The 22,507-nt window shown below is 37.8% G+C and overlaps 1 protein-coding gene across 2 annotated transcripts; it reads left to right on the top strand.

The window, feature by feature from the left end:
• The first annotated feature begins 151 nt into the window (after positions 1–151).
• On the top strand, positions 152–21,552 carry eif3s10 (eukaryotic translation initiation factor 3, subunit 10 (theta)). 2 transcript variants are annotated; one of them, XM_073834070.1, is made up of 22 exons: positions 152–310; positions 1,015–1,205; positions 1,976–2,112; positions 2,344–2,507; positions 6,560–6,759; positions 7,055–7,263; positions 7,447–7,618; positions 7,732–7,836; positions 9,952–10,050; positions 10,150–10,266; positions 10,402–10,587; positions 10,672–11,019; positions 11,139–11,243; positions 11,398–11,511; positions 11,804–11,926; positions 12,065–12,218; positions 12,352–12,533; positions 13,393–13,472; positions 14,085–14,608; positions 17,870–18,002; positions 18,620–18,786; positions 20,626–21,552. In XM_073834070.1, exons 1-22 carry the CDS (start codon positions 262–264, stop codon positions 20,817–20,819), a joined length of 3,753 nt encoding a protein of 1,250 aa, XP_073690171.1. In that variant the 5' UTR covers positions 152–261; the 3' UTR covers positions 20,820–21,552. The 2 variants fall into 2 exon arrangements, with proteins under 2 accessions (XP_073690171.1, XP_073690170.1); XM_073834069.1 differs by having other exon boundaries at positions 14,085–14,620.
• The last annotated feature ends 955 nt before the right edge of the window (positions 21,553–22,507 follow it).

The following is a 22,507-nucleotide window of genomic DNA, read 5'->3' as shown; positions in this document are numbered from 1 at the left end:
CGTCTTGGGTAACATTTTAGAATCAGTACTGATGATTTTATTGCGGCCTACATTTCATATGTTTTTGCACGTCTGCCATCAGAATAACAGAGAGGAAGCGTGTACGCGCACATACGGGAACTCTCGTCTTGCTCGCCGGCGCCGTTCACGTGTGCTAGTCCTTTCCTGCTTGCGCGGCGAGAAGTCACGGCGCGGATGGACAGGCAGAGTCAATAAAACAGCCTCGACTATCTGTAAACTGCCTGCTAGCAAGCCATAACAATGCCAGCCTATTTCCAGAGACCGGAGAATGCTCTTAAGCGAGCAAACGGTGAGTAAATATAGTAGATGGCCGTCTCTTGGACTGTAGTCAAGGGTCTAGCTGTTAGCTCGATATGGCGCGTGTTGGAGTAGCCATGTTACTTCGGGAGGCCGGATGTCACAATTGCTGGGCCGTGTGTCACGTATGATGCGGCGTTTTAAACCTCATTTATTACTGTATCATATATTCTTCTTCTAATCGTACTCAAAGAAAGGACATGTTCGGAAATAAAGTGAAAATATTCTGCATACTTAGTAAAAGAACAAAGGTAGAGACCGTTTTTGTTCATGCTACCATGCGTGTTAGCAAGCTTTTCTATCCCGCTAGCTTAGCAATAACTACTTCTGGTAACGCAGATTAAAGATTTGTTAACAGTATGCACTGAAAATATCCTTAAGACTATAACAGTATGTTTTTATTTGTGAGTAAAAAGCGGATACGCTGTCATTTGGAGAAAACGATAAACAAAATGTCAGTGAAATAGCAGCACTGCGCACCTGCCACAGGTTTAGCGATTTCTCATTAAATATTATTGTCAGCTGTAAATGACACATTTGTGTTAAAAGTGCTATTGGAGGGCTGTATGATAAGTAACGTTAAATTCTGCATCAAGATCATGAAACATTTCAGCGATTCAATCCCATCTGGATGGTGTGTATGTCATAAATTCCCAAAGGTGTGCTGGTCATGAATGTTTCTGTTTCTTTTCTCAGAGTTTCTCGAAGTTGGTAAAAAGCAGCCTGCTTTGGATGTGCTCTACGATGTCATCAAGAGCAAAAAACATCGAACATGGCAGAAGATACACGAGCCTATTATGCTCAAGTACCTGGAGCTCTGTGTGGACCTACGCAAGAGCCACTTGGCAAAGGAGGGACTGTATCAGTACAAAAACATCTGTCAACAGGTCTGAGACCATAATTGTTATATACTTAAGTAGAAAGATAGAACTTTTAGGCTGGTTTCACAGACAGGGCTTAGCCTAAACCAGGATTAGGCCATAGTTCAATTAGGACATTTAAGTCATTTTTATAAATGTACCTTAAAAAAAAACAGTAGTGGTGTGCATCTTGAGACAAACCAATGGCACTGATATATTTTAGGATCAGTCAGTGCAAGTTTCTTTCAGTTGAAATAATTTAGGCTTCGTGTTTTAGTCTGGGAGTAAGTTTAAGCCTTCTCTGAGAAACCAGGGGTTAGAGTCTGCTTTAAAATCATTTCCTGAATGCATGTAAAAGATCTTACTATGACTCAGTTTATTTTTTGTTATTGATTGATTTTTTTTTGCCCCAACGTTTAGACCTCGTAATGTTTAATCAAAATACCATAAAACAACAGACTTCTCTAATCTTTTTGTCCACCTTTGAATGCAACTCCCACATCTCAAAATCCAATCAACAACTCATGCATAGAACCCACCCTATATTTTTTTTTCTTTTTCAATAATTCACTATACGGAAAGAAATATTTGTTGCTGCTTCTGTAACTTTGCGACTTTAAAGTTTAGTATTGTGTCATAGTACTTTTAGGTTATTTTTATACAGTATTTGTAATCATAATGATTTTGCAGTAAGTGTTTTTTGTAGTATTTCCTCAATTTTCTGTACAGAGGAAAAAACTGACAAGTCAGTTGTAAGTTGTCTCACTAATGAAATTACTCTTACTCTTGTGCTTCAGGTGAATATCAAATCTTTGGAGGATGTAGTCCGTGCTTACCTGAAACTTGCAGAAGAGAAGACCGAGACGGCGAAAGAGGAGTCTCAGCAAATGGTGCTGGACATTGAGGATCTTGACAACATTCAGACCCCAGAAAGGTACAGGGTCCTAAAGGCTCAAACAGTTATTTCCAAATTTGTGTAATACTTTTTTTTATTTCACTACATTTCACTTCATGCAGACAGGATGTTCAATTTCTGTTGTTTTTAGTATTTATTAGAAACCTGCAAACGTCCAGCCTCATGCAAATGATGAAGTAAATGGTTCTAGATGTTTGTGTTCCATCAAAGATGATCTGAAGCACTGACTCTCTTTCTTATGTGTTTCAGTGTTCTGTTGAGTGCTGTTAGTGGTGAAGACACTCAAGACCGTACTGACAGACTTCTGCTCACGCCATGGGTCAAGTTCTTGTGGGAGTCGTACCGCCAGTGCCTGGACCTGCTAAGGAATAACTCCAAAGTGGAGCGCCTTTACCATGACATTGCTCAGCAAGGTCAGTGTAAAGTCCATATAACATACAAACGTTGGCTTGTGGGTAGGGCTGGGCAATATGGCCAAAAAAAATTATCACAATATTTATCACAGTAATTTTTTTCATATCAGTCGGTATCGATAATTATCATGATAAATGTCAAATTTAAAAGTAGATTTTTGCTCCAAAGTGAAAATTGTAGAAAAGAATTGTGGTTTTAAACTACTCTTTATGATCAGAACGTGACAAAGATCACGTTTTTGAATTCTTTACACTTTTACAATCTTAATAATAAAAAAAAATCTTAGTTTCTACATGTTCTAATTAATAATATTATTTAAAATCAAGAAACAGCTTTGTGTTGCCTGATGATATTAATGATATAATTTTTTTTAATTCTTTTTTTAGAAATGCACATTTGATAGTAGCTTGAGTTAGGATGTAGATGTAAATTTGTTCATTATTAAAATCAGTCTGTAAAAATTGTAGCAACCTAATTTTTATATATTGAAATGTAAATATTCTGACTGAGTTTTTTTTTTTTTTTTTTTTAATCGTTAGTCTTTCATAGTAGCATACATTTAGATCATGATAACCACAGTCAAAACCACACATATAGCACCTCAATACCATGGTTAAAATATAACTATGGTTTCTAGGTATTTGTATGAAAAACAGTAGTCTAAATACGATTAGTATAAATGCACAAATGCTATAGCTTAATTACAAAAATACTGTAATTATATTCCATTACTCTAATACTTTTAAAGCAGATCTACAGTAATAAATAATACAATTCGATACGAATAACATCATCTACATTCCTGACACATTACTATGGTGCAATTAGTGTGACTACAGTGGTAAATGATGGTGATTTGTTGACTGAAAAGCCCTCTGACTGTGTCATTGTGTACAGTGTTTCTCCTGTTTGTCCTGTATGTCAGTGCTATTTCATCTGCCTTTAAACTAGTTTATATCACAGAGTCATTTCTGTTCTTCGCAGAATTCAAGTGCTTCAAACTGGATCTCACAGCACTGTTTAGTGGTTGTGTGATAGAGACTAATCAACGAGTAAACACATCTGCTTTAGTGATGCGGATAAATGGTCCGTGTGGCGTGGCTCAAAAAGTAACACTCTTTTGTTCCGCTTTTGGTGCATAAAAATTTAATCTAACACTTGGTATCGTTTTATAAAGAAAAATTTTACCGCAGTAATTATTGCTATCTATTTATCGCCCAGCCATACAAGGCTTTAACTGTAAGATTATGGAACATGGATCTGAAAAATTAGAAGAGCATTGTGTGTGTGTGTGTGTGTATTGGAGTGCGGATCGGGCCGCATTTTTCTGTCCGAGCCCGGCCCGCGTCCGACAGAGCATTAACCGAACCCGACCCGAGCCCGACAGGCATTAAGATATTTATGTCCGAGCCCGATCCCAACCCGACGCAGTTAAAATCTAATGTTTTTCTCACACTAATGACACATGCACTTTTTTGTGCGGAAAGCCCGCTTTTATTAAGCAACTGTAGGAAGGCGTTCGGATTACACACGTCTTTCGTTGTCCTGGCTAGTTTGACACGTTTCTGCACAAAGGAAGGCGGATTTGGGGTAATATTTTACATTTATTTTAATCACAAAAACGAACCTTTGCATCAAGTTAAACAGGCAGCGCAGAAGCAAGCGCGTATGCAGAGCGGGAGCAGCTGAACCGCGGATTGTGAACTTCAATTACATACGAGTATCGTTCATTCAGTCGGGAATCCTTTTGCAGAAATGACTGCTTCAATGCGGCGTGGCATGGAGGCAATCAGCCTGTGGCACTGCTGAGGTGTTATGGAGGCCCAGGATGCTTCGATAGCGGCCCTTAAGCTCATCCAGAGTGTTGGGTCTTGCGTCTCTCAACTTTCTCTTCACAATATCCTACAGATTCTCTATGGGGTTCAGGTCAGGAGAGTTGGCAGGCCAATTGAGCACAGTAATACCATGGTCAGTAAACCATTTACCAGTGGTTTTGGCACTGTGAGCAGGTGCCAGGTCGTGCTGAAAAATGAAATCTTCATCTCCATAAAGCTTTTCAGCAGATGGAAGCATGAAGTGCTCCAAAATCTCCTGATAGCTAGCTGCATTGACCCTGCCCTTGATAAAACACAGTGGACCAACACCAGCAGCTGACATGGCACCCCAGACCATCACTGACTGTGGGTACTTGACACTGGACTTCAGGCATTTTGGCATTTCCCTCTCCCCAGTCTTCCTCCAGACTCTGGCACCTTGATTTCCGAATGACATGCAAAATTTGCTTTCATCCAAAAAAGTACTTTGGACCACTGAGCAACAGTCCAGTGCTGCTTCTCTGTAGCCCAGGTCAGACGCTTCTGCCGCTGTTTCTGGTTCAAAAGTGGCTTGACCTGGGGAATGCGGCACCTGTAACCCATTTCCTGCACACGCCTGTACACAGTGGCTCTGGATGTTTCTACTCCAGACTCAGTTCACTGCTTCCGTAGGTCCCCCAAGGTCTGGAATCGGTCCTTCTCCACAATCTTCCTCAGGGTCCGGTCACCTCTTCTCGTTGTGCAGCGTTTTCTGCCACACTTTTTCCTTCCCACAGACTTCCCACTGAGGTGCCTTGATACAGCACTCTGGGAACAGCCTATTCGTTCAGAAATTTCTTTCTGTGTCTTACCCTCTTGCTTGAGGGTGTCAATGATGGCCTTCTGGACAGCAGTCAGGTCGGCAGTCTTACCCATGATTGCGGTTTTGAGTAATGAACCAGGCTGGGAGTTTTTAAAAGCCTCAGGAATCTTTTACAGGTGTTTAGAGTTAATTAGTTGATTCAGATGATTAGGTTAATAGCTCGTTTAGAGAACCTTTTCATGATATGCGAATTTTTTTGAGATAGGAATTTTGGGTTTTCATGAGCTGTATGCCAAAATCATCAATATTAAAACAATAAAAGGCTTGAACTACTTCAGTTGTGTTGTAATGAATCTAAAATATATGAAAGTCTAATGTTTATCAGTACATTACAGAAAATAATGAACTTTATCACAATATGCAAATTTGAGAAGGACCTGTGTGTGTTTGTTTTTGTGACATATCAGGACACAAATTTGTGTAATAACATGGGTATGACATAGGTATTACAAGGAGAGGGTGACTTATGAGGACATTGCCCATGTCCCCACTTTTCAAAAGGCTTATAAATCATACAGAATACGTTTTTTTGAGAATGTAAAGATATGCACAGTCTCCTGTGAGGGCTAGGTTTAGGTGTAGGGTAGGTGTAGGGTGATAGCAAATATCGTTTGTACAGTATAAAAACCATTACGTCTATGGAATGTCCCCACAATTCACAAAAACAAACGTGTGTGTGTATGTATGTATATATATATATATATATATATATATATATATATATGTATATGTATATTTCAGAATTGGCCGCCATTCAATTCATGAGTTGGAATTTGAATTGACTCTCCGTCCCACAGAAAGTTGATTTGAATTGGAGTTGGAATGACAGGAAGTGGAATTAAATTCATGGCAATTCAAAGACATTCCACACAGTCATACAACAGAAAGAATGTGTTGAATCTCACTTACAATTACATTAATTTTGTAATTTAATAGCATAATTTCATTACACATAACTAGTCACTCCTCAACCCTGCATACATTTTGTTCCAACATATAGATAATGATCAAATTCTTGAAATAAATTACTCCCTCAATGTTTGAATAGTTTTGTTCAAAATGTTATTTTCATTTCAAAGTAATCAAATAACAAAATGTAATCTGTACAAGTAGTTCAAACTAATATCATTTATAGAATATGTAATGAAATCATATCTGACATATATTGTAAAGCTTCATTGTTAAACACTTCACTTATGTATAGGAATTTCTTTGAATTTGTATTGAATTGCAATTCTGCTTCCTTTTAATTCAAATTCGAATTGTAATTTTAGATCCTGTTTTCGACATCAATTCAAATTCAAGAAATTTCTAATTTATATATATATATATATATATTTTTTTTCATGACAAAAATGTTCATTTTCTTTCACAGCGTTTAAGTTTTGCCTGCAGTACACTCGTAAAGCAGAGTTCCGTAAGCTGTGTGACAACCTGCGAATGCACTTGGGACAGATCCAGCGACATCACAACCAGAGCACTGCCATCAACCTGAACAATCCTGAGAGCCAGTCCATGCACCTGGAGACACGTCTGGTCCAGCTGGACAGCGCTATTAGCATGGAGCTGTGGCAGGTCTCTGTGCTTCATACTAGGCACCAATGTACAATAGACTATATAAATATATTTATATTCAGTTGAGTTTAGTCTGCATTTATGCTGCTATTTTCAACCTCTTTACTGTACAAAGGAGAATGCAAACAAAGAACAAAACTGTACTGATTACAGAAAGGGATAAATAAAATGCAAGTGAATGGGTTTCATTTGTGAGAAAGTTTTTTTTGCACTTTAAACACATTGGTTGTTATATGTTGCCAAGCTTAAACGACTTGCTGATTATACCGGTTTACGTTCTTTGTAATCCACACAGGAAGCTTTCAAAGCAGTTGAAGACATTCATGGATTGTTTGCCCTCTCAAAGAAGCCCCCTAAACCCCAGCTTATGGCCAACTACTACAATAAGGTGTCCACTGTATTCTGGAAGTCTGGCAATGCCTTATTCCATGCCTGCACCCTACACAGGCTCTATCACCTCTCCCGGGAGATGCGCAAGAACCTCACACAAGAAGAGATGCAGAGGTGAGCATTAAATAAGAGCAATCATCTGCTTGAATGGGAGTTTTGTGGAATCAGTTTGCTGGCATTTTACAGTAGGTAGCCATTTCTTTAAATCAGAAAACCTTTCTTCATTACTTATTAGTTGATTGAGACGTGCTTTAAAATATTTAATTGCTGTGCTGTTGCTGTATTTGTTTCATTCAGAATGTCCACTCGAGTGCTTTTGGCCACTTTGTCTATTCCCATCACCCCTGAGCGCACTGATATCGCTCGTCTGTTGGACATGGATGGCATCATTGTAGAGAAACACCGCAGACTGGCTACTTTACTTGGCCTTCAATCGCCACCCACCCGCCAGAGTCTCATCAACGACATGGTAATAGCCGTTCTTCTCATTGGTCATTTTTGTAATCGCTTGCATTTAATTTATCGTACAAAAAGATTGAGAATGTTGCATTGACACCACCTTGGGTATTGTTTGTGTCATAGGTGAGGTTCAACCTGCTTCAGTATGTTGTTCCTGAAGTCAAAGACCTCTACAACTGGTTAGAGATGGACTTCCACCCTCTTAAACTTTGTGGAAGAGTGACTAAGGTGAGTGGCAATTGATTTATTTGCTACATTTTATTCCTGAGCTTGTAAGACTCAGGTGCAGTTGAACTCAAAAGTTTGCATACACCTTGCAGAATCTGTAAAATGTTAATTATTTAAAAATAAAAAGAGGGATCAAACAAAATGCTTATGTTTTGGTACTGACCCAAATAAGATATTTTCACATTAATAATGATTACATATAGTCCACAAGAGAAGATAATTTATAAAAATGACCCTGTTAGAAAGTTTACATACACTTGATTCTTAATACTGTGATGTTACTTGAATGATCCACAACTATGTTTTTTTTTTGTTAAGTGACAGTTGTTCATGAGTCCCTTGTTTGTCCTGAACAGTTGAACTGCCTGCTGTTCTTCAGAAAAATCATCCAGGTCCCCCAGATTCATTGGTTTTCCAGCATTTTTGTGTATTTGAACCCTTTCCAACTATGATTAAAAGCTCCATGTTTTCACACTGAGGACAACTGGGGACTCATATTCACTCATATTCATGTTTACTATTACAGAAGGTTAAAACACTCACTGATGCTTCAGAACCTGCGTTCTAACCTCTTCTGTAGTAGTTGCATGAGTCCATCAGTTGTCCTCAGTGTGAAAAGATGGATCTAAAAAAAAAAACAGTCAGCGTTGGATAGGGTTCAAATTAGGGCTGGGCGATTCTTTCGATTTTTTTCGATTAATTCGAATTTACGTTTTAAGACGATTAAATTTATTAAATTTTATTAGAACGAGGTATCGCATTTTTTTTTTTAATAAAAATATTATTTTCAGAACGGAAAACAAATAAGTATTTATTACTAGGGATGCAACGATACCGTTTTTTCAAAACCGATCCGATGCCAAAAATTCTGAGTATCGCCCGGTACCGATGCCAGGCCGATATCAGTGGGGGTATTTTACCTTCAAAACTAAAGAATGTATACAATTCACTTTGTCATTAAGATTTATTTGTTTTAGGTAAAGAAAGAAATACCAAATCTGCTTGCACATTGTTGGATAAAAAAGGGGGAAAAAAGAGAGACATGCATGAGTGCAATCAAATTCATATTAAGATTAATGTTTTACATTTACATTTATTCATTTAGCAGACTCGTTTATCCAAAGCGACTTACAAGTTGGGAATATAAAAATAACATTTTGAAAACAGAAATATTACAGATATAAATAACTGAACAGATCTGCCAGCAGATGGCGGCAAGACACTGATTTAATTACTGAATCATTTCATTGATTTGATTCATTCGAACGGATGGTTCATTCAGAAATAAAGCAAGTGACTCTCTGTTTGAATGGGAAATTGAATCATTTCACTAGATTCGTTTTAAAACGCACGTTCATTCATAAACGAAACACTGCTGTGTTTGAATGGAGATGCGCAGCGGCTCAGTTGAGACTTGTTTCAGACTTGTTTCAGGGGGGGGCGGGGGGGATCGATTTAAATCGTAAATCGGATTTTTTGTGAAAAAATCTGGGATTTTTTTTTTTAGGCCATATTGCCCAGCCCTAGTTCAAATACACAAATATGCTGAAAAACCAAAGAATTTGTGGGGGAAGGATTTTTCTAAAGAACAGCAGGCTGTTCAGGAAAATCAAGGGACTCGTTAACAACTATAACAAAAAAAAAAACACAACTGTGGATCATTCAGGTAACAACACAGTATTAAGATTCAAACGTATGTAAACTTTTGAATGGGGTCATTTTTATAAATTGAACTATTATTTGCTCTTGTGGACTATATGTAATGTCTTTTATGTGAAATATCTTATTCAGGTCGGTACTAAATAAAAAATAACATGCATGGTATATGATTCCTCTTATTTTGGTAAGATAATTACCATTTTACAGATTCTGCAAGGTGTATGTAAACTTTTGACCTCAACTGTACATATCCACAGTAAAATAAAACCATAAAATAAAAGTAACATTCACCCAGGCTGTACACTTCAACCATCACAGCTCATTATGCAGCTGACTTTCATAAACTTAAATATCATTTTGACACAGCACTCCTAATGTTATGGTGTTCTTGATGTCAACACACACAAAAGACGTCACATTCATGCAGTGTATGTGTTCTTGCTGCTGCTGCTTTAGGTGCTGAACTGGGTGAGGGACCAAGCTGAGAAAGAATCAGACCTGCAGCAGTATGTTCCTCACTTGCAGAACAACACCATCCTGAGACTGCTACAACAGGTTGGTTTGATTGTCTACCCCCAGACTTTTAATAATTTGAAAATTTGTGCATGCTCCATTCTACTGAAAATCTTCAAATCTTGTCTTTTAATATTTCAGGTGGCTCAGATTTACCAGAGCATTGACTTCAGCAGGTTAGCATCTCTGGTACCATTTGTTGATGCTTTCCAGCTGGAGCGCTCAATTGTAGATGCAGCACGGCACTGTGACCTACAGGTATAGGAAAAAAATTGTTTTAGTCATTAAATGTTGGTGTATATCTTTCACACAGTCTCTAAATCAAGTATCTTAGTAGTTAATTACATTGTCCAAAATGTTGTAGTGACTTAAAGTTTGTGTATTTACTCAAAGGTGCGCATTGATCATACATCTCGTACACTGAGTTTTGGCTCCGATCTGAACTATTCCACTAAAGAGGATTCTCCAGTAGGTCCGTTCCTACAGAACATGCCCTCTGAACAGATACGGAATCAGCTCACTGCTATGTCATCCTCTTTGGCTAAGGCCATCCAAGTCATCAAACCTCCCTCCATGCTGGTAAGATTACAGCTAAGATAAATCCATGCCTCCTTGCTGGTCATTGTTATATTTTAGCTTCATCAACTCTAACTTTGCCCACAGCAAGAACATGAGGAGCAGAGTCAGCTGGCCATCACAGCCTACCTGAAGAATGCCCGCAAAGAGCATCAGCGCATCCTCGCTCGCCGACAAACGATTGAGGAACGCAAAGAGCGTCTGGAGAGCCTCAACATCCAGAGGGAGAAAGAGGAGCTGGAGCAACGGGAGGCAGAGCTTCAGAAGGTGCGCAAAGCAGAGGAGGAGCGTCTTAGACAGGAGGCCAAAGAGCGAGAAAAGGAGCGCATCATGCAAGAACACGAACAAATCAAAAAGAAGACTGTGCGTGAGAGACTGGAGCAGATCAAGAAGACTGAGCTGGGAGCCAAAGCCTTTAAAGACATTGATATTGAGGTACTGAGTTTGTTACGCCCTTTTAGAACAAACCTGCCTGTTTTATTTGGCTAAGTTGCCTGGAAAAATGTAATGTAGACTGCATTATCAGTTTTTTACTTATTAATTTTATGTTGTAGGATCTGGAGGAGCTGGACCCTGACTTCATCATGGCCAAACAGGTAGAACAGCTAGAGAAAGAGAAGAAAGAACTTCAGGAGCGTCTGAAAAACCAGGAAAAGAAGGTATAGCTTACATTACACTTTTGTGAAGTATTTTGTTATTGTAAATAAGCAAGTTAGTAACTGTTTTAAATGTAAGAGGATTAGGGTTCATTTTGTGCAGCTGAGTAGATGACATCTGAATTATGCTGGAGTAATACTATTATGCATATTCTAGATTGACTACTTTGAGAGAGCCAAGCGCCTTGAGGAGATTCCTCTGATCAAGAAAGCCTACGAGGAGCAGCGCGTCAAAGACATGGAGTTATGGGAGCTGCAGGAGGAAGAGAGGGTAATAATCGCATACTGCTTTTTGCTCTTGTCAGAATTACATGTGATTTTATTTTGCCCTCTGTTTCATGTTTTTGCTAAATTAAAAAAAGTCTCAAATCCCCAACATACATGAACATACTTGCACTCTAACTGTAGTTTAAATGATTTCTTGAGTCCCTACCTGGTCATTGTCTGATTTTTAGTTTGATTCGGTGATTTATTTGTATCACCTAAATGAGAAGGACGTGTTGAATAATATAATTGTTTATTGTAATTGAAGCTAAAGGTTGTTGTGCTCATCTGTTGCTCAGATCACTAATATGAAGATGGAGCGGGAGAAGGCACTCGAACACAAACAGAGAATGTCAAGGATGATAGAGGACAAGGAGAACTTCTTGTCCAAAATTAAAGCTGCTAGAAGCTTCATTTATGAGGTAAACAAAACTTGAATTTTAAGTTTCATTTAAATTTTGATATCGTTACATCCCTAGTAGTAGCATAAAGTCCTCAATGTTTAGTATGTTGATGCTAGTATGTTGTAGCTAAACTTTGAGCAATTCTCATGTACTCAGGAAAAACTCAAGCAGTTCCAAGAACGTTTGGTTGAGGAGAGGAAGAAGCGTCTTGAGGAGCGAAAGAAGCAGCGTAAGGAGGACAGACGGAAGTCCTTCTATCAGCAGAAAGAGGAGGAAGCTCAGAGAATCCGTGAGGAACAGCTCAAGAAAGGTTCTTATTTGCTGTTCATCTACCCTTAAACAACAATGCGCTACAATCTTTTTTTTTTTTTTATATAATGTTCATATCTTTCTTTGTGTATGCTCACTTTTCATTTTTGAATTGGTCGTTGATTTTGTTTTAGAGCGGGAAGAGCGTGAACGCTTGGAACAGGAGCAAAGAGAGGAGGAAGAACGCGAATACCAGGAGCGCCTACGTAAGCTGGAGGAACAGGAGAGAAAGCAGCGTGCCCGACAACAGGAAATTGAGGAGCGTGAACGCCGCAAGGAGGAGGAGAGGAAGGCACCAGAAGAAAAACCCACCAAGGTAAGTCTTAAGAACCCTGTGTCAAATGTGCTAATACACCATGTACTATTAAACTAATATTTATGAAAGAAGTCTCTTATACTCATAAAGAAGTCTCTTATGCACACTTTATTTATAGTAGTAGTATTAAAAAGTAAAACATTGTGTAATGTAATTTGTTTCTGTGATGGCAACGCTGAATTTTCAATATCTCCAGTCTTCAGTGTCACATGATCATTCAGAAATCATTCAATTCATCAGTATGCTGATTTGGGTTGCTTAATATTTTTGTGCATTTTGTTTTCAGGTTCTTTTGAATAAAAAGTGTAAAAAAAAATGCATTCATATGAAAAACTTTTATAACTTTTTTTATATATTAAAAGCATATACAGTCAAACCAAAATGTATTCAGACACATTCAACATTTTTCACATTATCATTATTATTTATTTGCTGTAGTTTAAAAATTGGTAATAAAATAAGACAAGAACTCAAGAGTTAAACTGTCAGAAAAAAATCATTCTGATAATGTCAGATAAATTTGATAGAAAGGTATGTAACAAACAACATAGTCCGGCCAAAAGTGTCAAATAAAATTTTTGGTCCCAAATTTGTATACATTTTACTAGTAGTCCACTGTATGAAGTATTTTTGGGTATATGTTACAGATTACATTAATTTGCTGTCTTCACTTACATAAATTAACTATAATGTCCTGCACCCACTAGTAAAAAAAATATCAAAAAATATATCTGGTATCTGAATAATTTTTAGTTTGACTGTACTTCCATTTTAACCAGATGATGACTGCATATTGATGTTCAAATATAAAATGGATGTGGTTATTTCTTGGTTTCAATTTGAATAATTTTCTTTCCAGGAATGGAGTGAACGGGAAGAAGGCGGCTGGAGGAAGCGTGGTGAGGGCGAATCAGAGTGGCGACGTCCTGTTCCTGACCGGTACACATTAATTGTTAACCTGATGCATAAAGACTTCTATACACTGCACGATTTTAGGAATCCTATAAGATCATTGCTGATCACATTGTGTGACATGGATCTAATGAACTTGGGTACGACATGCATGTAGACTGTACGATGATGACACTTATTGACCCATAGGCTAGGACGCATTTTACTATAGAAGAATAAAACGTCATCAGAATGAGCTAGTGATAAACAAAAAAAACATAATAAATCCCACTTTAGCGGTTACAGTTTTTATGTGTGCTGAAAAAAATGTCACGTTGATTTCGTGTCATTTTTATTGGCTAAGTAAACATGGGTAGTGTGAGCAGATACACCATGCGATGATCAGATTGAATTTCTGACTCTGTCAGAAAGTGATCATGGGCTATATTTGGTCTCAAGACCATGACAATGGCTGTCTTTGAACCTCTCTCACTCTACGACATAGAGCCACAATCACAGAAATCACCACAATTGTTTCACAATGCCAATCTTTCATCTGGGACAGTCGAAAATCGTGCAGGGTGTTTCGGGCTTAAGGATGGAGATTTAAAAACAAATGCAGAGAATTGTATTCTCAATATATCTTTATTTTCTTCCCAGGGACTGGCGTCAGGAGGGGCGTGAAGGCCGTGAAGACAATGAGCGTGAAGACCGTGAGCGTGAAACACCCTTCCGGAGAGGAGGAGACATTTCTCGTCGTGGTGGTTCAGATGACAGAGGACTCCGCCGTGGCTTTGATGACGAACGAGGTCTGCGCCGAGGAGGTGACGAGGACCGTGCACCCAGACGGGGCTTTGATGAGGACCGTGCACCCAGACGGGGCTTTGACGATGACCGAGGACCCCGAAGAGGCGATGACGAACGCGCACCAAGGCGTGGAATGGACGAAGACCGTGGCCCCAGACGAGGTGATGATGACCGTGGCCCAAGAAGAGTCTTTGATGACGACCGTGGGCCCCGCAGAGGCATGGATGAACCCAGAGGGCCTCGACGTGGCGCAGATGATGACTGGGGCCCCAGAAGAGGAGGAGGGGATGATGAGAGGGGAGGCCGCAGGGGTATGGATGACTCTGGCCCACGTCGTGGAGATGACGCTAGACCCTGGAAACCGCTTGGGAGACCAGGTGTGAGCTCTGGTGATGTTCCCATATCTTCTATTTCTTATGGCTTGTTACCAAATATATATGTTAAAGGGTTTGTATTACAAGGAATCTAATTTTCCTGTCACAATGCAATGTGATACAATCATATGTTATTGCAGCATGGGACAGTTTAAACCCATAGTTTTGAAGTGCAGCAAAATTTCATTTCATTGTAGAAATTAATTTGGTCTTAAAGGTACAGTGGCATAATAAAACCTGTTTTATTCTAGGGGTCAGAGAAAGGTTAGGTGGAAAATAGTTGTTGCAAATCATATCGGGGTTCTCATGGCTCATTGAATTTTAACAGGTCTATTCCAGACATTGAAAGTCAGGGAATTTTATGTTTTTTGTCTAAGTCATGGAATATCATGGATTTTTGTATATTGCTTTAAATTTTAGTTTTCACTAATTACACACGAATTGTTTCACACGATTTGCATAATGTTATGTATGGTTAGGCTATTTTTCAGTGCCATTTTATTCCCTTCTTTATTCTATTCTGTCATTAATTGCTTATGTTCCAACCCCGTAAGACCTTCTTTCATCTTCAGAACACAATTTAAGATATTTTTGATGAAATCCGAGTGCTCTTTGACCCTCTTTATAGACAGCAAAGGTCCTACCACGTTCCAGACCCAGAAAAGTACCAAGATGAAGTAAAAAAAGTAGTCCCATGTGAAATCAGTGGTTCAACTGTAATTTTATGAAGATATGAGAATACTTTTTTTGCACAAAGTAAACAAAAACAACCCACTGTCTAATGTAGGGATGCTCATTTCGGTTAATTTTCCTGACCGACAACCGCTGCTCGTTATCCGAACATTAACCGTTAACTGATAAAATTAGAATAATAAATTAGTTTAAAATAAAAATAGAATGCACGAGTATCTGTGATGATACATTAAAAATACAAGCAAATGTTTTATTTTAACATGCAAACAGCAGCATACAGAGCAACAACAAAAACTGTATTGACATATACTTAAATTATCACGCATCAGCAGCGGTTCTGAATGAAAAAAAAGAAGAATATAAATAGGCCTACACTAAATATGTATAAATTAAATAACTAGCTAATTAAGATGACAAAACTAAAACACACTGAATCCTTTTATGCGCTTTGAAGAACTGTACCGGTCTTATTCTTCTCGTCAGACATAAAAATATATAGCAGGCCAGCCAATACCTCAGTGTGCCTAGTTTTTAACATGTCCACATGCTGTACGGATAGGCAGGACCGCTGCCTGTTAACTCTTAGATCCGCGAACAAAACACCATCACAAAAACCCTTTCAATTTGCGGTTCGGGACGTCCATCCACTGTCATATGCGTGTGGAGAAGCGCGTGTTTTACAGCGTTCAGCAATAGCCAATCACAGACATGTATGTTGATTTGATTATCACTGTGCCAATCAGAGGAGGCTATGTTTCAATCCACTCACCAACCAAAGTGCCGGTTTCAGTTTTGCTGATTTCTACACTTTCGCGAACTCTCTTATTAAAACAAAGAAAGTGTTGGCATTATATAAATGAGAGATTATTTGTGCAGTGTAAAGGTTATTTTATTACTTTTTAATAACTTTATGAGATTGCGATGAACTACTCTAGGATGAGTGATAGCTTTCCAGTGATTGTAACGGGAACGCCTATTGCGCACTTTCTAGACTATAATTCATTCAGAATTTGAATACATTCACTCACGGATTCACTCTCTGATAACCCAATAACGCCACTTGCCATTGAGTTGCATATACTACATCTGTTTACTAAGTAAAGGTGAAGCGAAATATGTCTGTACAGCCACACTGCACGTGTCGACACGCGCGCGTGAGTAAACGGATAACTTACAAATAGCATTATTTCTTTCACCATGCAGCAAACGTAAAAAAAAAAAAAGAATAGAAAAAAACCCTTTTAAACCGTTTAACTGATAGTAATAATCGGTTAAAATTCTTACTGTCGGTTAACGGTTAAACGGTCAATATGAGCATCCCTAGTCTAATGCATCATCTGGGCCATTGCTGGTGCTTTCATGGTACTCTTGTGAATGCGCGTCCATAAGTGACACATAGTAGAGATGAAAATGTGAAAAAAGTATCCTGGTAGCTTTGTAAATTTACTGTTGAACCACTGATGTCACATGGACTACTTTGTCGATCATCTTGGTACTTTTCTGGGACTTGAACATGGTTGGACCCTTGCAGTCTATGGAGGGTCAGAGAGCACTCAGATTTTATAAAAATATTTTAATTTATGTTACGAAGATGAAGGTCTTCAGGGGTTGAAACAGCATGAGGGTGAGTAATTAATGACAGAATTGTTTTGAAAATGCACTATCCATACTTAAATTTTTATAATTCAAACGAGAACATTTTGTAATGATTTTAAAATAGTTTTCAAAGGATGAATATTGAGAAGTTGTTAATTTATGTATTTTCTTATGATTTCTAAAGTGTGATGGGAAAAAGGCAACGAAAAAAGTCTTTTTGTGACAAAGGTCAGAACTCCTGATGTAGATTTTTGAGGTGCACTCTTGTCATAAATTATTCTATTACTTTTCCTACATACTTCTATTTAGGAGTCTTAGACCTATCCAACGATATAAAGTTTGTCATGATTAGATTAGTATTTATTTGTAATGTGGTGAAGTAAACTTAGGCGTCCCGCTAAGGGGACGGGTGACAGTTAAGAAGTCAAATGCAGTCACCAGGCTGTACTTGTTAACTAAGGCAAACATGCCAGGAAAATGTACATTTCAGGAGCTTTGGCTACAAAATGACTACTTCAAAGACTGGGTGTTAAAAGTAGATGATAGAAAAGCAAAAACTAAATGTGAAGAAATAAAAAGAACTGAAAAACAGAAAGTCCTTCACAGCGTTTAACCTCTAAAAGCATAAAAACCATAAATTAATTTTTGTGGAAATAGTACAGAAAAATATCAAAGTGCATTTAACAGGTTAAAAAAAATAGTTTGTATGTGTGTTTCATGCTAAAACGTCTGTGAACAAGTACATAAAGCTTGAAAATGGATAGATCTGTTCATTTTAGGTCATGGAACTTCAGCTTTTTAGTCAGTGGAAGTCAGGGAATTTGACATTTGGTTTAGAGTGGGAAACCTGTCATGTGTGTGGACCTCAAATGGAAAAAAATATAACTGCTTTATATTGTATTTGATCTGTGAAAAGTTAGTTTTTGTTAAATCTCGTCAACTCATGCCTGTACTACTCCATGTAACCTTTTGTAGGTGGATGGAGAGAGCGAGAGAAGGCGAGAGAAGAAAGCTGGGGACCCCCTCGTGATGATGGCCAAGATGATGGTGAGAATGAGGGAGATGAACGTCACGAGGGAGACCGATTTAGAGATCGCCGCCCTCCCAGGTAATAAAAAAAAACAACTTTTTCTAACAATTTACTTTTTATGACAAATTTCTTCTGAGGGCTTTTTGCATTCAGTTCTACTGACTAACTGTCTCAGGAAGTTCGTTCTTCCTTGTATTTAAAAATGAAAGTCTTTATCATTTTTTGAGGTGGTAATGGAAAATCAAGAACTGCCATGAGCCCTAATGTGATTATTAATCTTCAAAAGGATATGACGTAAATGTGAGCACTTAATGTTTCAAAGTAAAAATGTGGCACTATTACATATTCTGCCAGCTCATGGTTTTAGAGCAGTTCACAGTTAAAAAAAATGCTGCACATCTATGCCATGCAATTGCTTATGATGTACTTTCGATGAATTCTAACAGTATTTATGTCAAGGTGTTTAGATTGTAATCTCTTGTATTAGTGCTTCTTTTTTGAATGAGCAAAGAACAGACATGCATAAAATTTGGTATTTTGATTACACACTAATTCCCCCAACTGGTTATGTTTTGCCTAGAAGCAGTATTAAGTCCTCATCTATCTCTTATGATCCAACCATTTACTATTTGCTGGAAAGCTAGGCTCAGCTAGTTGGCAGTTTGTTTAATTTGAAAGTGTGTGTGCATGTGCAGGGAAGAAGGGGGTGGCTGGAGAAGAGGTGGTGGTGAGGAGCAGAGCAGTTGGCGTGACTCTCGTCGTGAAGACTTTGACCGTGATGATCGTCGTGAACGGCCCATGAGGGACCGCAGAGATGACCGAGACCGTGATATCAGAGCCCCCAACAGAGAGCCTGATGAAGGTTAGTCTTATGATCTCCCGTACACATTTGATGCTGGAACTCAAAACCAGTCATAAGTAGCACGAGTAAATTTGTAGCAATAGCCAACAATACATTGTATGGTTCAAAATGATCAATTTTTCTTTTATGCCAAAAATCATCAGGATATCTTTGAGTTATAAGTTCTTATTTGGACAACTTTAAAGGACGATTTTCTCAATATTTTGACATTTTTGCACCCTCAGATTCCAGATTTTTATATATGTATTCAGCTTATTTATTCACCTTCAGATGTATGCACAAATCTCAATTTAAAAAAAAAATTGACCCTTATTGGCTGGTTTTGTGGTCCAGGGTCACATTTAATGGTGCAGTCTTTGTTTTTTCATTCAAGTTCTTTTGATTTGATAAAAATACACACTTGCTTGAGATAAAGATACTGTATCAGTGGCCTGGAAAAAGCTGTTTTAGTGTGTTGTGGGTGACCAGAGTTACTAATAGAAATTATAATCGCGAATTTACTTTCGTTTACTGCTTGTTTTTTTTTTTTTAAGCGCTTATACATGATTTATACATGATCACAAAAGCACATCTAAAAGAACAAGCTTGCTCAAGTGGCATCTACAAATGCATGATATCATAGCAGTGCAAAATGCCTCCAAAACAGCCATGCTGCTGCAAACACTTAACTGCCCAAAGTCTGGAATTGCAATTAAATCCAAAAGAGCTGTCACTAACGATTATTTTGATGGTTGAATAATTGGTCAATTATTCTGACGATTAATTTTAATAATTGTAATAAATCTTTTGTAAAGATGAAAATAGACCTAAGCGAACAGTAGCCTTTACCTTTACTTAAAGCAGTAGTTCACTTCCAGAACAAAAATGTACAGATAATGTATTCAAGAAATAGTTTTTTGAGGAAAACATCAACAGGATTTATCATCATATAGTGGACTTTTATGGTGCCCATGAGTTTGAACTTCCAAAATGCAGATTCAAAGGACGATCCAAGCTGAGAAATAAGGGTTTTATCTAGTGAAACGATCGGTCATTTTCTAAAATAAAATAAAAAATATCATCGCTGTTACTTTTTTTTTTTTTTTTTTTTTTGGTAAAGGGTGTTTGATCTTTTTTTTTTTTTTTTTGGTACGTTCACTTTGTAAACACTGGGTCGGTACTTCTGCAGCGATATTGGAGGAGGAAATGAGAAGGGAGTTTTTCGACATAGCCTAACTGTATTGAACTGGAATACACAGAGTCGCAGAGCTACACAAGACAAGCATTTGGGGTTTAATCGAAACTGTTTCGTTTTCGATTTCTGCTTCAAATTATCATGAAACTATCACTATTCGCTCGTCCATAAAAGCCTAATTTCACATGCAAATCAGCAAAATCATGTAACGTGACTTTCATAAAACGGGACGTGCTTGATTTATTGTTTTTTTGTTGTGTTTTTAATAGCGCATAAGAAAACTTGCGCTGTTCTTTGTATGAGCTCAGAGATGGAGCAGAACACGGACATGTAAAGTTATCTTTTAGCTCAAGGTGCACCGGTCAAATCCACTCAAAAATATTTCAAAATGAGGCGTTATGTATGCATTTCATAGATTCTTGTATGTGAAATGAGCCACTACCAGTATTTTGCTGGTTACGCGACATTCAAAATGCAATCAAGGATTTTTTTTTTTTTTTTTTTAATCGAGTACTCTAATTGAGGAATCGTGACTCTAGAATCCATTTATGTCCATGTTATTGATATTTTTGTTTCAAACAAAACATGAGCAGTTTAAAAGCCAGTAAAATATGCTTGGTATCTTTAAGAGGTCAGTTTCTTATATCTTGTTTCTCAACTCAAAGGTGGTTCATGGCGGCGTGGTGGTGATGAACGACGGGAGGAACGCAAGGATGAAAAAGAGGCTCCTCCCCGACCACGTAACCCAGACCGTGAAGTTGGTGAGAAGAGCACCTGGCGCTCTGACAAAGATAAGGAAAACCCACGCCGGACCAAGAACGAGACGGATGATGATGGCTGGACCACTGTCCGCCGCTAAATGCTAAAGCATCAAAAAAATTTAGCTTGATGTTGTTCTAAGCCTTGATGTGTTCTCTAATCAGTACAGATCACTGCTTACATTAACAGGAAATACATAAAGCTTTGCCATAGAACTACAACACTTACAATGGGTTTTCAAACATGGCAATTTATATTTCATCATTTTAAATTGCATTTGAAAAGTAGCTCTCATTCCTTTTTGTTATGCATGCTTAGAGGATTAAATTGGTCACAAATTAAATTAAATAGATGTTTTTTTTTTCTTTGAGGTGCGGATGTTGTAGAACATGAACGTTTTGCAGGTGCGGTGGTAAGATTTTGAAATGAAATCATCAGGTTATCTTTACAGCTGTGTCCATGCTGTAGTTGCTGCTTATGCTGTGGTTGTATGCCCTCTAGAAATATGAAAAAAAATCTTTATTAATAAAGTCGTTTGCTCATTAAATGACCATAATTTCACTTCTTACACAGAAGACAATATCATGCTTTTTGTGTCAAATGAAACTTAACAGTAGTTGATCATTTTGGCCACTAGGGGTCACCTAAATCTCAGCAAGTCTTTCTGAAGCTTTAGACGGCAAAATCCTCGGCTCTCTTCATAAATGAACCAAGAACAATTGATTGGATCCCTATAATCTATTCGTTTATGCTGTTGTTAGTAGAAAACAATAGCGTTTAATACGTTGCTGTTGGTCCTCCTGATTGATGCATTAAAAGGTTTAGTAAATAAACTTTGCAGTCTTGTGATTTTATTTTTTTTCTATCTGGTGGCAAATGTTACCAAAAAATGCAGACAATTCTAACAATACCGCTATAGAACTATATTGAGCTTTTATCTCCACAAGAAAACAATAACAATGGCATAATCCAGTCTCAAAGTCGATTAGGATGGTCTTTTTCTTTCAGGGAAGTTTTAAGTGGTACACCGCCTTTATATAATATATAAATAATAAAAAAAAAAAAAAAAAAAATATATATATATATATATATATATATATATATATATATATATATATATATATATATATATATATATAAAATTAAAAAAAAAAAAAAAAAGACTTACTGGCTCTTGGTTAAACTAACTGGGGTAGGAGGACCACACGCACACGTTGATAAGAGGTAATCCTCGGTAAACCTCATCAATGCCAGTTCTTAGTTTCATGCAACGACTTCTTTGGATCGTGATTCTTCCCGCTGCGAGGGTGATAAACTTTTGCTCGCATTATATCATTATGCAGAAAAGACTAGAAGAAAGAAACAATTATGTTAGCGGTCTTTGTTGCATTCTAGTGGAAAATCCACAATTAAGGCCAATAATCCCACAATTGGAGCCTCGAATTCCCACGCAAGAGGTTATGAACTCCCAAACTAGATTAGACCCCTATATTTGCTAAGGCTTACTTTGTGAAGTTTGACCACGGGTCACCGTGAGTAAACTCCTCCGACCTCGAGCTGAAGGGATGCTGCATCTGAATGTGGGATATATGCCTTTACACGGCACGTATCGCTTAATCTGTGCATCTGCCGCCCAGTGCCATTTGTCGTATTTTAAGTCTAGTTCCAGTCCTTCAGCTGGAATTTATAAACTCCGAATTCGAAATGATGTTTATACCTAGTTTATAAACTGTTTATACGGTAGGGTCTAATGTCAGATCTAAATCTAATTGTTAATAGTTATTTTCG

The sequence above is a fragment of the Garra rufa genome, chromosome 2 (genome assembly GCF_049309525.1).
Source record: "Garra rufa chromosome 2, GarRuf1.0, whole genome shotgun sequence".
In the NCBI taxonomy this organism is placed as follows: Eukaryota; Metazoa; Chordata; class Actinopteri; order Cypriniformes; family Cyprinidae; genus Garra; species Garra rufa.
The sequence above is the reverse complement of the archived record's forward strand: the minus strand, read 5'-3'. Positions and strand labels throughout refer to the sequence as shown.